The sequence below is a fragment of the Dipodomys spectabilis genome, unplaced genomic scaffold (genome assembly GCF_019054845.1).
Source record: "Dipodomys spectabilis isolate Male_0828 unplaced genomic scaffold, ASM1905484v1 ptg000069l, whole genome shotgun sequence".
NCBI lineage: Eukaryota > Metazoa > Chordata > Mammalia > Rodentia > Heteromyidae > Dipodomys > Dipodomys spectabilis.
The window spans coordinates 13,670,702-13,686,471 of record NW_024870746.1 but is presented as its reverse complement, the minus strand read 5'-3'; the positions used below and the strand labels follow the sequence as shown (position 1 = coordinate 13,686,471).

General features: G+C 37.6%; 1 protein-coding gene across 1 annotated transcript in view; it reads right to left on the bottom strand.

Annotated features, from left to right (window-relative positions):
- Eprs1 (glutamyl-prolyl-tRNA synthetase 1) overlaps positions 1-15,770 on the bottom strand; it is a 65,200-nt gene that overhangs the window by 28,830 nt on the left and 20,600 nt on the right. The window contains exons 9-18 of the mRNA XM_042681397.1: positions 15,475-15,646; positions 12,950-13,183; positions 11,926-12,010; positions 11,169-11,228; positions 6,226-6,336; positions 4,452-4,588; positions 3,625-3,832; positions 2,993-3,105; positions 2,449-2,566; positions 1,967-2,326 (exon numbers count right to left, since the gene is read on the bottom strand). Of these exons, the coding sequence (XP_042537331.1) occupies positions 1,967-2,326; positions 2,449-2,566; positions 2,993-3,105; positions 3,625-3,832; positions 4,452-4,588; positions 6,226-6,336; positions 11,169-11,228; positions 11,926-12,010; positions 12,950-13,183; positions 15,475-15,646 (1,598 nt within the window). The remainder of the gene's footprint in view (positions 1-1,966; positions 2,327-2,448; positions 2,567-2,992; positions 3,106-3,624; positions 3,833-4,451; positions 4,589-6,225; positions 6,337-11,168; positions 11,229-11,925; positions 12,011-12,949; positions 13,184-15,474; positions 15,647-15,770) is intronic.

Here is a 15,770-nt window from a genome sequence, read left to right as displayed (position 1 = left end):
AACTGAAAATGTTAACAGAAATTTTAGATAACTATGGCTCTTCAGAAACCTAAAAAGTGTCAGTAGAGATAAAAACAGAAGGCTGGGAAGGTGGCTCAGTGGTAGAGTGCTTGCCTTGTATGCATGAGGCCCTGGGTTTGATTCCTCAGCACCACATAAGCAGAAAAAGCCAAAAGTGGCGCTGTGGCTCAAGTGGTAGAGCGCTAGCCTTGAACTGAAGAGCTGAGGGACAGCTCGCAGGCCCAGAGTTCAGGCCTCACAACTGACACCAAAAAAAATAGAGATAAAAACAGAAGAATTTCTAAACATCACAAGGGAGACACAGAAAAAATACTGAACCCTGGCAAACCTTTTCTCTCTTCCTTGGTGCTCAAATAAATGTTCAGGAATAAAAAGTATTTTAGGTGGCAGGGGTCCCAGGGCAGGTGCCCAACAACTTGCAGCCTTGTGTTACTAGGCCCACCGATCCCATGATAATGTTAGAACAAATCCCTTCTAGCTACCAAAGGCAAACACAGTGGTATGCCATGCCTGTGTTCAAACCACAGCGCCATTGTACAATTTTGGACAGCTCATCAGAAACATGTTACAACTCTATTTCGTATATTTTTAAAAGAAGTGTGCCGTTATCTCAGTCTTTCTTCCTTTTTATTTATTTTTGCCAGTTCAGGGGTTTGAACCCCAGGTTTGGGCCTGGGTACTGTCCCTGAGCTTCTTTAGCTCAAGGCTGGCCCTCTACCACTTGAGCCACAGTGCCTCTTCCAGCCTTTTCTATTTCTGTGGTACCGAGGAATCGAACCCAGAGCTTCATACATGCTAGGTAAGCACTCTACCACTAACCACATTCTCATTCCAGTCTTTCTTCATTTTTAAGCCTGATTTCCTATCAGAGACAGCATCTCCTCTTTAATCCCCTCCATATCAAAGCTCTACCACACACCAGGCTGTTCCCTTAGGGTCATACTGAAACAAGAATGAAATGTCAGGCAGCATTTGCTCTATCACTTGAAACCTCCCTATGAAGAGGGTCAAACGTCCTCAACAACCTATTCATTTTTTTCTGGGTTCACAGCACCTAATCACCTGTTTTTTTTGTTGTTGTTGTTGGGTCCGGTCGTGGGGCCTAAACTCTGGGCCTGGGCACTGTCCCTCAGCTCTTCAGCTCAAGGCTAGCGCTCTACCACTTGAGCCACAGCACCACTTCCGGCTTTTTTCTTTTTGCTTATGTGGTACTGAGGAATCGAACCCAGGGCCTCATGCATGTAAGGCAAGCGCTCTACCACTGAGCCACCTTCCCAGCCCCATCACCTCTGTTTTTATACTAGTAGTTCTCAAAGCACAATTCCTTGGCCAGCAGCATGTGCACGACCAAACAATTTTTGTGCATTTTCTCCACCCACTATTTACTAGTTTCCCCATTACTAGGAAGGTAAAGGGGTGGGTGTTCAGCATGTATTCTAGCAAGCTCTCCAATGATATTTATATACAATAGAGCTTAAGAACCATGGTTCCACATTTAAAATGCCTCTCTCTCAACTTATTTTCTATAAAAGGCTTCTAACTACTTTATAAACTCTCTTTTCTTACTCCTTTTGCCTCTCACCCTCTCCCTCTGTCCTTTCTCCCTGTATTTGTTTTCTCCAGCAGGCTAAACAAACCCTTAGGAATATTTCAATAGCTTTATGAATTGTTTCTTTTTCCCCTGACTACAATTACTGCCATCAGTCCATACATATAACACAGAATATGGTCACATTACACAGTTATAGTTAATTTGTATGTTTCTTTCCCAGAAAACCAAATCCCTAATTGTGAGTCTTAATGTTTTCATTTGCTGATTATTAGGTCAAAATATTCATGCAGGTGGGGTCTCTAAGCAATCTGTTTAGAAGACTAGACTATCCTATGAAGCATCAACTCATGTGCTTACTTCTGGTGAGATCTGCACTAGCTCTAGAACACTGACCTTAGGGGCCTTTTCAGCTTTCAGCTTTCGAACCACCTCTCCTTGTGCAGCAACTTTATCATAGAGAGATTTGCTGTCCACAGTGCTTGCTGGTGATATGGAAACATTCTGTACTACTGCAGCTGGAGGACTTCCAGGTTTGTATTCTTGGCCAGTTTTTTCTTTATATTCAGCTTTCAGAGCCAAAAGCTGTTTAACTGCCGCATCTATGTCTTCCTTTGCTGCTTTCTTGGCTTTTAATTCACGCACTGTATCCCCTTGAATAGCCACTCTGTTGTAAAGGGCCAAGGAATCCTCAGATGTAGCACACGTATTATTCAGGGAAGGAGATGATGGCCTTTCCTTAAGAGGAGAAGTTATCTAGACATGTATTAAGTCAAAAGTAGAATTAATGGCTCATGTTCAATGCTACTTCCAAAATTATATCAAAAATTAAAAAAAAAGAATAATGTAAGCATAAAGAAAGACAGACTGCTGTTTACCTCATGTTTTGTGGTTTCTACTTTGGTCTTTTCCTTTGACCCAGAGGTTGGCATTTCCTTTGTATGTCCATCAGGAATATATATTAAAATGCATGGAGCTTCTTTGCAACTATGTGGGCTAAAAAGAAAATAAAAGGCCAAAAAGCTGATTTGAATAAAATATCTAAAACAACAACTAAAATTAAATTCCTGGGAGGGGGGGCCCATGATTAAAAGTACATTATACATGAGCCGGGTGCTGGTGGCTCACGCCTGCAATCCTAACTACTCAGGAAGCTGAGATCTGAGGAGTATGGCTCAAAGCCCAGGCAGAAAAGTGTATGAGACATTTAGCTGCCAATAAGTCAGAAGTGGAGCTATGGTTCAAGAGACAGAGTAACAAAGCTCAAGGACCTAAATTCAAGCCTCAGGACTAAAAAATAAATAAAATTAAAAGCCACTCCTTGGAGCTGGGGAGCTTGGTGGCAGAATGCTTGCCTTTCATGTGTGGAATTCTGGACTCGCTCTCCAACGAAACACACATAAAATAGATACAAATATTTACCTTACAGGTTCATAAGGCTGATCGCATATGAAGAATCCTCTTCTCTGGAGCTGAATAATGTCTCCTTTTTTCAAATCCTTAAGGCATGGATCCCCTAGCATTAGTTCTTCACGCTATAAAGATGATACAAGATTATACTTTTTCAAATAAGAACACTAGAAAACTCTGAAACACAACCAAGTTTTGTAGTTGCTCAAATATTCCTATTTTTAATAAACGTTAAAAACTTTACTGAGGCTGGGAAGGTGGCTCAGTGGTAGAGTGCTTGCCTTGCATGCATGAGGCCCTGGGTTCAATTCCTCAGCACCACATAAGCAGAAAAAGCCAGAAGTGGCACTGTGGCTCAAGTGGTAGAGTGCTAGCCTTGAGCTGAAGAGCTGAGGGACAGCGCCCAGGCCCAGAGTTCAGGCCCCACAACTGGCAAAACAAACAAACAAAAAAACCACCTGCCTCAGCTTCATAAGTGCTGAGGATTACAGACACATACCATCACCACACCTGTTTTGTTTTCTTTATAACTGACATACAATTTTGTAGAGATTTTCCATCTTACCTGAGAAACCACAACAATTACAATCAACTTTAAAAATGTTAAGTTTCTATAACAGAAAGAGATAAGTATAGAAGGTTACCTTACTGTTCTTGTTGACATACTGCTTAAAGTCCTCATCTTTTCCCAGTACAGGCTTTGTGATCAAGTGCTCATAAGCGACACAGATAGCTGGAGTAGGAAGTGCATGCGATGTCTCAGCAAGCCATGTAATCTTAGTTGTTTTCTTGTAGTCTTTGTTTTCCAAATTCAATTTTGCATCAAGAGATACAACTTTTCCATCTTCATTTCTAGATTTAAGATTGAGAAATATTAAATTAAGCTTAACTGCTACAAATACATATTATTCTATGGTGATTATTTTAACTAATTATAAAATTATTTTTATTAAATAAGTTTTCTTCAGAAAAAAATTTAACTCAAACTTGAGTTTCTAATTTATATCAGACATTTATTAGCAATTTAGATGAAAAAAGCATTCTCTGCTGTTAAGATACCAATAATCCACTAGACAATCCATACATATCTGATGTAAATCTAAAATTACTTTGATGCTTAATACATTAAGCATTATAAATCTGAATTAAAATCTCAAAAGAAGCATCCCATTAGGCATTTATGTACAAAACATGTTGTTAAAGGTCTCCAAAGTCCCTTAAAACTATGTTTTACATTTGGATAAAATAATTTTAATATCACAAAACAGATCCAAATAGCTTATTAGTAAACTGGAATATATAATACAAAAAAGTTAGTGTCCAGAATTTACAATATTTATGTCTAGAAAGATTTACCAGTGAGAACACGTCAAAACATTCAGTCAAGGTCTAAATAAGGCGATATTTATATATAATAAGTAAACATAAAAGACATTTTTCCAAATTCATTAGAAAACAAAAAAATTCTTACTTGTATATTTTAGTTATGTTGATGTTGCCCCAATTTATAAATGTAACCATCTCACCCTCTGAGAAAGTCTCTGCGTCAGCACCTTCTATGAAAACTTTAGGACCGTACCATACAGGTTTCAAGCCAACATCGGGATTCTGATTATAAAGAGTGAGAGAGGGAATGTTAGTTAGAGCAACAGCTTATTGTAGCCTGATCCTAGCAGGCAAATCTGGTTCATTAATTCATCTATTCATTGTATTACTACATCATTAAAAGCCTATTGCTATATCAAGAAGAAATGCTTTTTGAGATCCATTTAACACAAGTGTATTTTTAATTCTTTTCTTGGCATTCGAAAAGTAACACCTGTTAGATAAACAGTTACACTAACCTAATGACAAAAAATCCTTAGTTCCAATCCCAGTTGTCACATGGATCTGATCACTGTACTGGAGGTAAATGAGGTAGGGAGCCTGTGCCTAAGAGTGCTTCTAGTATATAGCAATCATTCATGGATTTCAGAGCTACAACCACGTTCTGTTATCCCCATTACTTCACTGGCTGTTTTTTACTTTCTCAGTTATTTTCTACCACACATTGCCACTTGAGCAGGAAATTTTTAATCTGTCACATTTTAGGAGACAAATTTTGAGAGGCAGGTAAATTTTCTGTCTTCCCACATTATATGCAGAAGAAAGAGATGAGAAATAAACAGCATGCTCTCTTTGTTACATTCTAAAATGACAGAACTCAAGAAGCTAAGACAGAGGCATCACAAGCTCAAGATCAGTCTAGGCTACATAGCAAGACTGTCTCAAAACCCCCTACATAAATAAATAATTAATTAAATGCAAAAATCATTCAAAAGGACGTGTTTACTAATTGCTTAATGAATGTAACAATGTAGCAGACATTGCCAGTAAGCTACTTGTAAGGTTGAGAACAGAGGATCACAGTCAAGGCCAGCCCAGGCAGGAAAGTTCAAAAGACCCCATCTAAAAAACAGCTGGCAAAAAACTGGGTTGGATGATTGGCTCAACTAACAGAGTGCCAGCCTAGCAAGCTTGAAACTTTGAGTTCAAACCTCAGTACAGAAAGGAAAAAAAAAAAAAAAAAAGCTGGGGAGTACAGGGGAGGAAGGTTAAACGTCACTGTAGAACATTTGTATTCTGAAGTCAAGTTATGAGTCAATATTCAGTATTAGTCTTCATATGTGTGTGTGTGTGTGTGTGTGTATCTCTGTGCCTCACCAAAAAAAAAAGATTACACTTATAATCCTAGCTACTCAGGAGGCTGAAATCCAGATGGTCTGCCAGACCAGGAAGAAAAGTTTGCTAGATTTTATCTCCAAAATAACCAGCAAAGAGCTGGCAGAGCACTAGCCAATGAGCAAAAGGCAGAGTTGTGCTCAAGTGGCAGAACACCAGACTAGCAAGAGTGAGGTGCTGCATCCAAACCCTAGTACTATGGGAGGAAGAAAAAAAAAGCCAAAATGTGAATTAGAGTACTTCATCTCTCAGAATGACTCCAAGAGGAGATAAATTCTTTTTATATTTATTTTTATATATTAATATGCTTTCTTTACTGAACAAAATTTCAGCATGAATTAAATATAACCATTTTATATAGTGTGTTCTATATTATTAGCAGAATAAATCTCTTGGCAAGAAATCCACAAAAAAATTTGCTTAAATTGGTATCAAATCTTGATAATTGATGATGAAAAGAAATTTATCCCCAAACCATGCCATGTCCTTTAACACAAAAACCATTGGTGAAACTGTCAGGTGACCTTTGGGTGTTTTGCTACTTCTTTCATCTCCTCCTGTGCTTCTGGGACATTCACTGGTATCACTTCTTTCTTTAGTAATGCAACATACCGTGGGGCCACCGGATCAATAACCTGCAACAAACACATCCTCATGTTACAACACTGAAATATTCTGTAAAATGTCATAAATAAAAGTAAATAACAGCACAGAAATACTAACTGGCTTTGTTACTGCACTTACTAAACTTTGTGGTTTATCTGTTCTCACATATCTAATATTCATCAAGCAGGAAAATGACAAAAGTCATAAGCTTACACAACATAAAAGATTTAGAGTTCTTTCCCTAGAATAACTACTGATAGGTGTTGAAAATTATCTTTAAATCCGGTATCTAGTGAAGCCTTGAGTAAAATAGCTTAGGGACAATGCCCAAGTTCTGAGTTCAAGTCCCAAGGCTGACCAAAAACAAACAAACAAATATCTGGTAATCTAAGAGAGAAGAAATCCCTATAGGTAAATGTAATTTACAACATTGCATTGTTGGAGAAAACCATTTTAAAAAGACTATAGCTATTGTTTCTGTATCTTTTTTTTATAACCAGTTAGGCAACATGGCACCATCAAAAGCAGTACAGCATTAGATCACTATAATAAGGCAATTCCATAGATTATAAAAGCATAAACAATATAATTCTATTGTCCTACATCTTATACAAATGTTGGGCACTCGTAAGCTACAAGTCTGAAATCTGAAGTGCTATGGTTCCAAACGTTTTAGATAATGAATACTCAGAATATATACATATTCAGGAAACACTATTATTCCCAGTATCTAGAAATACAGGTCTGGAAATACAGGTAATCAACAAAGATTAATTGAGTGCATCATTGTAATCTATTCTCTCTCTCAAGCAGCAGTAGTCTCCTTCTGAAGCCAATGTACTATACTTTCACTTTCCTGCTCAAATTAAACTTACCAATGGTGACTATTCATCACAGAATTCAGATATTCTATAAAACATCTGGGAAAAAAAACTATAAATAGATTTCCACCCCTTTAGAAGGGTATAGGAAATAGTGGTACATATAACTAAACCTGGCTACATTTGTTTTACATTTTTTTATTGCTACTATTGTTGGGTTGGCTTTTTCATTTACTTTGAGAGTAATATTTTGCTTTAGGAAAGAATAATAGACATTCTTAAGAACTCAGAAAAAAAGCCATCCTCAAGTCATTACCACAAAGTTTAGAAAGCTATTAAATTCCCCTTGTCTGCTTATACTTTGTGACAATATTAAATCATTACTCAGCCTTAAGTTTACTATTCTCTCCTTGAGGCTTAAAGATCCTAATTCAGGGCTGCCTTTTGCAGCTTCTACCACCCTAGAATGATCAAAGATTTAATTTGTAACAACTCAGATTAGCATCTAAGAAAGTAAGACAAAATTTAGTTTAAAGAAAATAAAACAAGACAATAATATCTGGGAAATTTAACTCAAGTCATTGCAGCTGTTTTCCCATCTAACAAAATGTCAGCTGGGGCATTTATTAATGCAGACTGTCGGTCCACTTAACCTGACAGTGGTTCTAGTAGTCTTAAGTATAGTCTGGAAATTTATTCGCTGGCAATACTGAACTTTCAACTTAGGTCTTACATTTAATGAACAAGTGCTCTACCACTTGTGCCACAACTCCAGTTGGAAATTCAAACAAGCACTCAACAGGATGGCTAACATCAAAGAAGTTTGGGAAACTTTGGACTAAAAACTTTTAAGTCTATATGTGGTTATGGTGGTAAACACTGTACTTTAATTATTCTAGAGGCTAAAGCAGAAGAATTACTTGAGCCCAGGAGTTTGAGACCAGCCTATGTAATACAGTAGAACACCATTCTATAGATTAGCCGGGCACTGTGGCTCACGCCTCTAATCCTAGCTACTCAGGAAGCTGGGATTTGAGGATCACAGTGAGACTCTTGGGAAGAAAAGCGCTCAGGCCCAGAGTTCAAGCTTTACAACCCACAAAAATAAATAAATAAATGCATAAAATAGATTTAAGTCCTCACTCAAAAATAACACAAGTCTCAAAGATTCTGGTTCAGTCGTTTGGAAATTACTCCAAAGAGCCTGAGGATTTCCCATGCTTCAACCACAGCAGCTTCAAGTTTGTTTTATTTGTTGTGCTTTATGCAAATACTTTCATTGGAAGATTGCTTGTTGGTGGGGCAGGAAGAAAAGACTACACACTTTGATCTAGTAGCTGCAAGCAAAGGCAAAGAGACTGAGACTGGGGAAGACTATTACCTTACTACTTAGAAACATACATTTAAAAATGAATACAGCTACAAAAGTTACCAAAGACAAGTAACAGCTCTGAAGTAAACACCTTAAATCTGTGACATTTTGGTTTAGACTTGTAAGTTTAAATTTTTTGCCAGGAGCTGGTGGCTCACACTGGTAATCCTAGCTATTCAGGAGGCCTAGATCTAAGGATCTTGGTTCAAAGTCAATCCTAATAGGAGTATCCATGAGACTTATATCTCAAATTAACCACCAAAATGCTGGAAGTTGGAGCTGTGACTAACGTGGTAGAGTACAAGTTTAAATTTCTGAAGTTAAGTTAAAGCAAGGAGAAAACATGTTAAAGCTTTTTCTCTAAATGAGTATGTAAAGACCCTCAGGTCATTTTCAAATAGAGGCTGCTTAATTTCTTTCCCCTGAAAATTGTTAGTAAAAAGCAGTAAGGTTAATGGAAGATGGTTTAGCTTCTCCCTTAACAAACACTTCCCAACACCACGGCTAAATATGGCTTAATGATGCTTCACTTAAATTGTATCTGTAGACATCAGAAAGAAAATAAGATAGAAAACAACCTAGTAGTAGTTAGCAGTAATAAGAGAACCCTAAATAAAGGATCTGAACCAAAGAGGTAGACAGAATGGTTTTCATATAGGAAAATGTCATGAAGATCAATAAAAGAAACAAAAGTATGTAATCAAAATGATTCAATTTTATTCTCAACCAAAATACTTTTATTAGATAACATTTAAGGATTAAGGATCATTCTGATTTCAGGATATACAAAGCAAACTGACTCTTAAATCCCCATAAACAAACCCAGAAGGACTAGCAAAACAGAAGCTAACACTCAATTCTGGAAGCTAAAAAACATAGAAGCATCCCAATATCACTCCATAACCAGGAGACTGCTTCCTTCCTGCCTCATGAAGAACAGTACCATGAACAAGAAATACCACTGTCTAGCAGAAGCCAAAAGGAGCTGAAAGGGAAAGTATTGAATTGCAAACACAAGGAGGAAATAACAGGTGAGACTAAGTGTGAAAGCCCTCAGCAGTCACTCCCCAATTTGCTCCAAAGCCTTGGCAGCAGGGCCTTCTGCTTTAAGGGGTGATTAAAAGAATTTCCCTTTGGGAAAACTGCTATAAGAGATGAAAAGTTAATGACATGAAGGTTGGAAGTTCTCCAACCTGCCCAGTCAGCTCATCACCAATTCTTGTTCCTCAAGCCTCCACTTACTCTTGTAGTCTCCCATATCAAACACAGACAGACATTAAAATGAACCCGACACCTGAGACTGGCCTTGACTGTTAATGGAAGAAAACACAATAAATAGGAAGCCATTTTGAAAATTCATACAAGAAATCTTGAAAAGAACATGAATGAAAGATTCATCAGAATGGCAGAAGGTCAGTAATGTCCAGATAACAGAACCAAAGACCAAATACAGAATAAGAGAAGATAATAGCGCAAGAAAAGTTCCAGAAAGAACAAACAGCAGAGATGGACTGGGTTCTGCTTCAGTGGAAGAGCACCTATTTTACATGTGGGAGGGAAGAGAAGAGGAGCAGAAGTCAGGAGGTGGATGAGGCAATGCTGTGCATCTTCAACATCATCTACAGAATTGACAGTGAAATTCTTTTAATATATTTGAACAAAATATATATGTAAAACTATTAAAACTTAAATCTATAAAAGTGGATAATTAACAAATTAATGGAAGTGCTAACCTACCTGCAAATCTTAAATTTATTATTAGTAACTGCAGCAACAAAGAGCCAGTTAGTAATTCCTTTATTTTCAAAAAACTGACTGAACACAAAAAGGACACATGCAAGACAAGCAAACTATTTCTTGAGGCAAGACATCAGCACAATCAAGCAGCAATCCCAATAAAGAATTTATAGCACACAATCACAGAAACCATAGTTAATACACGGCATTTAAAAAAAAATGATTTGCCTTATTATAGTATCTAAGCATCTGCTCCCAGTTAGTAAATAACAGTATCAATTTGCATGATTCCTCATTTGATTTTCAGTTTTATTTTCTTTTGTTTTTAAAGCTGGATCCAATAAGACACAGAAATTGCAACTAGTAAACCTTCCACACAACCCAATGATGTGTAATTTTAAAGCTTTGAGTCCTCTCAGCACACAAGGGAACAGTAGAATGAAGTTAGCCAAGTCTTCCCCTTTGCCATCAAGTAGAGGACATACTTTATAAGGCTGGATTAATGTATTCTCAACATGTTTACATAAATAAGACTTTTATATAAATGTGATTGTGCTTCACTCGATGATAACATGTAATAGGCTAAGAAGCTATGCTTAAAGTAAGGCGAATACAAGCATTAAGTAATACCTTCTTACAGAGAGCTCGCAGCTTGAAAGCAGAAAAATGAAATGCAGAGTGTTCACAAAAGGTTAAAGGAAAAAACAATGACCATTTCCCATACATCCAAGTTTGTTTCAATTATTGTTTACTTGTTGGTGTGATGGCTCTTTAGCCATTTTTAAAAGGAAAACATTCCATTTTCCTGGAAGATTGCAAAATGATTAATATTCTTCCAAAATTTTTCTCTGCCATAGGACACTAATGATTTCTACGTGTGTATTATTCCAAAGTGAGGAGTGACAGTGTGAACTGAGAATGACCTCTGTACCTTTTTGTTAAATGCCCAGATCTTGTCCCACTCCATGTTCACAACAGAACGTGAGGAGCCCTAAAACAATAATAAAAATATTTTAAGACTAGAAGTAGTAAATACTTTGTTTCAAATCAAACAGTTTTAGAAAAATAAAAACTCAGTAAATATTTATACATTTAGTTCAACTGAAATTTAAAACTTGTTGCATGCAAACTGATTTGTTATACTTAACCATTTACTGTCAAAGTTCAGTCATACTTTTTACTGGATAAAAATTCTTCACCTATGTTCAATGTTAGGTTAGGAGTTTAGGACAATCTAAATTTTCCACTATTATAAAAAGCTAATCCTAGCTGGGCGCCAGCAGCTCACGCCTGTAATCTTAGCTACTCAGAAGGCTGAGATATGAGGATCATGGTTCAAAGCCAGCCCCAGCAGGAAAGTCTGTGAAACTCTTATCTCCAATTAATTAACCACCAGAAAACAAGAAGTGGCGCTGTGGCTCAAGTGGTAGAGTGCTCGCCTTGAGGTGAAGAGCTCAGGGACAGCACCTAGGCCCACAGTTTAAGCCCCATGACTGGCAAAAAAATTAAAAGTGAAGAGTACAAGACCCCTAAGTTCAAGCCCAAATACTACTGTACACAAATCCTAACTCTATCCTTGAATCATAAGGCACACAAGAAATAGGAATAACAGAAATAATAACAAGTAAAAGGATATTAACAGAAATACCTACAAATTAAAAGAGAACCTATGAAAGAAAACAACTCACTTGAGCAGCAATAAACTGTTTCAGTCCTTCAACTGTCATTCCTCTTCTCAAAACACCACGGACTGTAGGAAATCGAGGGTCATCCCTGGGAAATATGAAAACCAAGGAGGTGTTTTAAAATGTGTAGATGCAGAAAATAAAAGACATCTAATGAGTAATAAATTATAATTTGTATTAGTTCTGGTAAATCAGTTCTCTTAGATTTATGAGCATGATAATCAACATGAATAGGTTTCCGTTATAGATACATGACTATACAATCTTTCATTTTTACACTCATCTTTCTTATAAAAATATCATTTAGGTTATTAACATGCCACAGAAACTTTTATATTCTTTCTAGAGGCAAAATCCTTTGGCAATTAGTCCTCAACACATCAAGACCGAGAGCGCTTAAATCTTTATCTCAAGAGTATTTTGGCCATAACAGAGTGTGGAGAATGGTACTAGATCTATGAAATACCAGAGTTATATACACTTTTTTGTTAAACGATGAGCTCTGCAAAAATGTGATCTCGTGTGATTTTCATTCTCATGTGCCATGCATGTTCTACAGTGAGCATTCCATGCTGACAACATTAAAACAAGGTAGGGTTGGGGAGGAACAATAAGGCACTAAGTGAAATGATGTCTAAACCAGGACTTCTATATAGACCCACAGGCCCATCCATTGAACCACCATTTTTTTGTTGTTGTTGGGCGTGAGGCTCAAACTCTGGGCTTGGGCGCTGTCCTTTAGCTCTTCAGCTCAAGGCCAGCGCTCTACTACTTGAGCCACAGCGCGACTTCCAGCTTTTTCTGTTTATGTGGTGCTAAGGACTCGAACCCAGGGCCTCATGCATGCTGAGCCACCTTCCCAGTCCCCTGAACCACCACTGAGTTACATGAAAAATCAGATATAAAAATTTTACATATATGAAATGCATAATTATATCTATTATTAAAACATTTGTTATTTGAACCAAAAAAAAAAAAAATCAGATACAAATACTTCTTTGTCAATTCTAGGTAATATGAAACATACCATCCATCTACTAGTCCTTCGTCGACAAACCATGTGAGTTTTCTTTTGGACAGCACTGTGTTGTTGAGATTTAGGCGACTATATTCCCAGATATATGGTTTTCTTATCCCTAAAGCTTCAATAATCCAGTAGAACTGCTCATCTCTGTCATGGTACTCTGTTGTTCTCAGGGCATGTGTAACTCCTTCAATACTGTCAACTATAGGACAGGCAAAATCATATGTTGGATACACACTAGGGAAAAAAAGAATGTTTTTGAATCAACATTACCTATTTTATGTTCCTATTTTAAAACATTTATAAGCAGCAATAGTAACAAAAACTATAATTCTTTGTAAGTTCAGAGTTTTGGTTTTTTTTTAAAGGGGCTTTTTTTGTGTGTGTACTATTACTGGGGGTTGAACTAATAAGGGCCTCGCACTTGTCCTGGGGAGGCTAAGAACAAGAGGACAGCAGTTTGTGGAAAGCCTTGGCAAAAAGTTCAAGAGACAGGGCTGGGAAGGTGGCTCAGTGGTAGAGTGCTTGCCTTGCATGCATGAGGCCCTGGGTTCAATTCTTCAGCACCACATAAGCAAAAAGAAAAAAGCCAGAAGTGGAGCTGTGGCTCAAGTGGTAGAGTGCTAGCCTTGAGCTGAAGAGCTGAGGGACAGTGCCCAGGCCCAGAGTTCAGGCCCCACGACCAGACCCCAAAAAAAGTTCAAGAGACATTCATCCCAATCAACAGCTGGACACAGTAGTATGTAACTGTCATCCCAACTATAGTTGTAATTATTAAGAATAGGATTGTGGTCAAGGCCACCCCAGAGAAAAAGGGGAGACTGTCTCAAAAATAATGCGGTGTAGCTCCAGTGGTACAGCATCTGATTAGCAAGCCTGAAGCCCTCAATTCTAATACCAATATTTCCAAAAAAGTAAAGTAATCCTACTGAACATATAATTTTCTTTAACGGTGTTGAAGCAGCTGCCTGGAACATGCTAAATACTGTATATGAGCCATAGTACTAAGCAAATAACAATAAAAGCCTATTTTTCTTAATCTTTGAAACAATTTCTTAAAATTCCTATAAAGTAATTTCTTATAAAAGTTTATAATAATGCATAAAACTTTCAAGGATGCAGCAGGATCATATGTTCGAAAATGACATGGGCTACACAGTGAGACTTTGTCTTAAAAATAAGATAAAAAAGAGGAATTGGCACTATGGCTCAAGTGGTAGACCACAAAGAGGCTCAGGTACAGTGCCCAGGCCCTGCATTCAAGCCCTGGGACCAACAACAACAAAAAAGTATAAAATTAATTTCTTTGGGTGGGAATATGGCTTAGTGGTAGCTTTAGCCTAGAATAAAGCCCTGGGTTCAATTCCTCAGTACCACATAAACAGAAAAGGCCAGAAGTGGCACTGTGGCTCAAGTGGTAGAGTGGTACTATACTGTGTTTTATTATCTATTTCACACTGAAAATTAATGATTTATGCCTTAGCATCATAAAAAAGAACTGAAAATCCAGAGAAAACAAACTTGAAAAAAAGATTTTACTTTCTTCTTTATATTTCTGTAAAATTTTTAGACTATGTCTAAAATTTTTAGACTATAAGTCAATTTATGCCCACAAAAAAGGCAAAGTTTACCATAGAAAGAGAAGTATTTTCATATAGCAAAAGTAGGGATTGTCAGGTCCAAGGGTTGTATAAATCCCATAAGATAATTTAGTATATGACAAGAAAGACAAGTATGTTTTTGTCAGCTGCCCCTCAAACTCATCTGCCTGCACTGATTTTTTTTTTTTTGGGGGGGGGGGGGAGTCTGGTCGTGGGGCCTGAACTCTGGGCCTGGGCACTGTCCCTCAGCTCTTCAGCTCAAGGCTAGCGCTCTACCACTTGAGCCACAGCGCCACTTCTGGCTTTTTTTTTCTGCTTATGTGGTGCTGAGGAATCGAACCCAGGGCCTCAGGCATGCAAGGCAAGTGGTCTACCACTGAGCCACCTTCCCACCTTCTGTATAGACCTCAAATGAGACTGAAACTATCCAAGTGACCTTTGGCAAAAATCAGGTTCCTGGGGCTGGGAACATGGCTTAGTGGTAGTGCTTGCCTAGCATACATGAAGCCCTAGGTTGGATTCTTCAGTACCACATAAATAGAAAAAGCCAGCTGTGGCTCAAGTGACAATGCTAGCCTTGAGCAAAAGAAGCTCAGGGACAGTGCCCAAGCCCTGAGTTCAAGCCCCAGGACTAGAAAAAATAAAAACAAAATCAGGTTCCTCACCTCTGAAAAAAATACACAATTATACCTACTTGATATTCAAAAAGCAAATTTAGGGAGAATCAAGCCCTTTTATTGATACAAGTTAATAGTGGAAATACCCCCTATAACCTTTGACAAGTAAATAAGCAACCTCTGGAAGACCACAGGCCACTTAGCCAGTCAGTCTATGGTTTCTTGACTGTTTGACTACTCTACACTGATAAAAGAGGATCAAAACAAAAGCATAAAAGGCTATCTGGCATACTGAAGAAGATATACTTACTTGTATTTACTCCCAGTTCTTGGATGTGGCTGAATTTTGCAGCGGTAAAGTGTTGGGTCCCTCAGGCACCCATTGTTACTACTCATGTCAATTTTTGCTCGCAAACAACAGGACTGACCAAACTGAGTTCCTTTTTTCATTTCTTCCCACATTTGTAGATTCTTCTCAATAGCTATAAAGTGACAACTTCATTAGTGGTTATTTAATGTTACTAATGTGGTTAAATTCTAATTACTTTATTATTCTTATAATTTGATATGTTATCATTTTATGTTAGCCATATTCTATTAATTTGA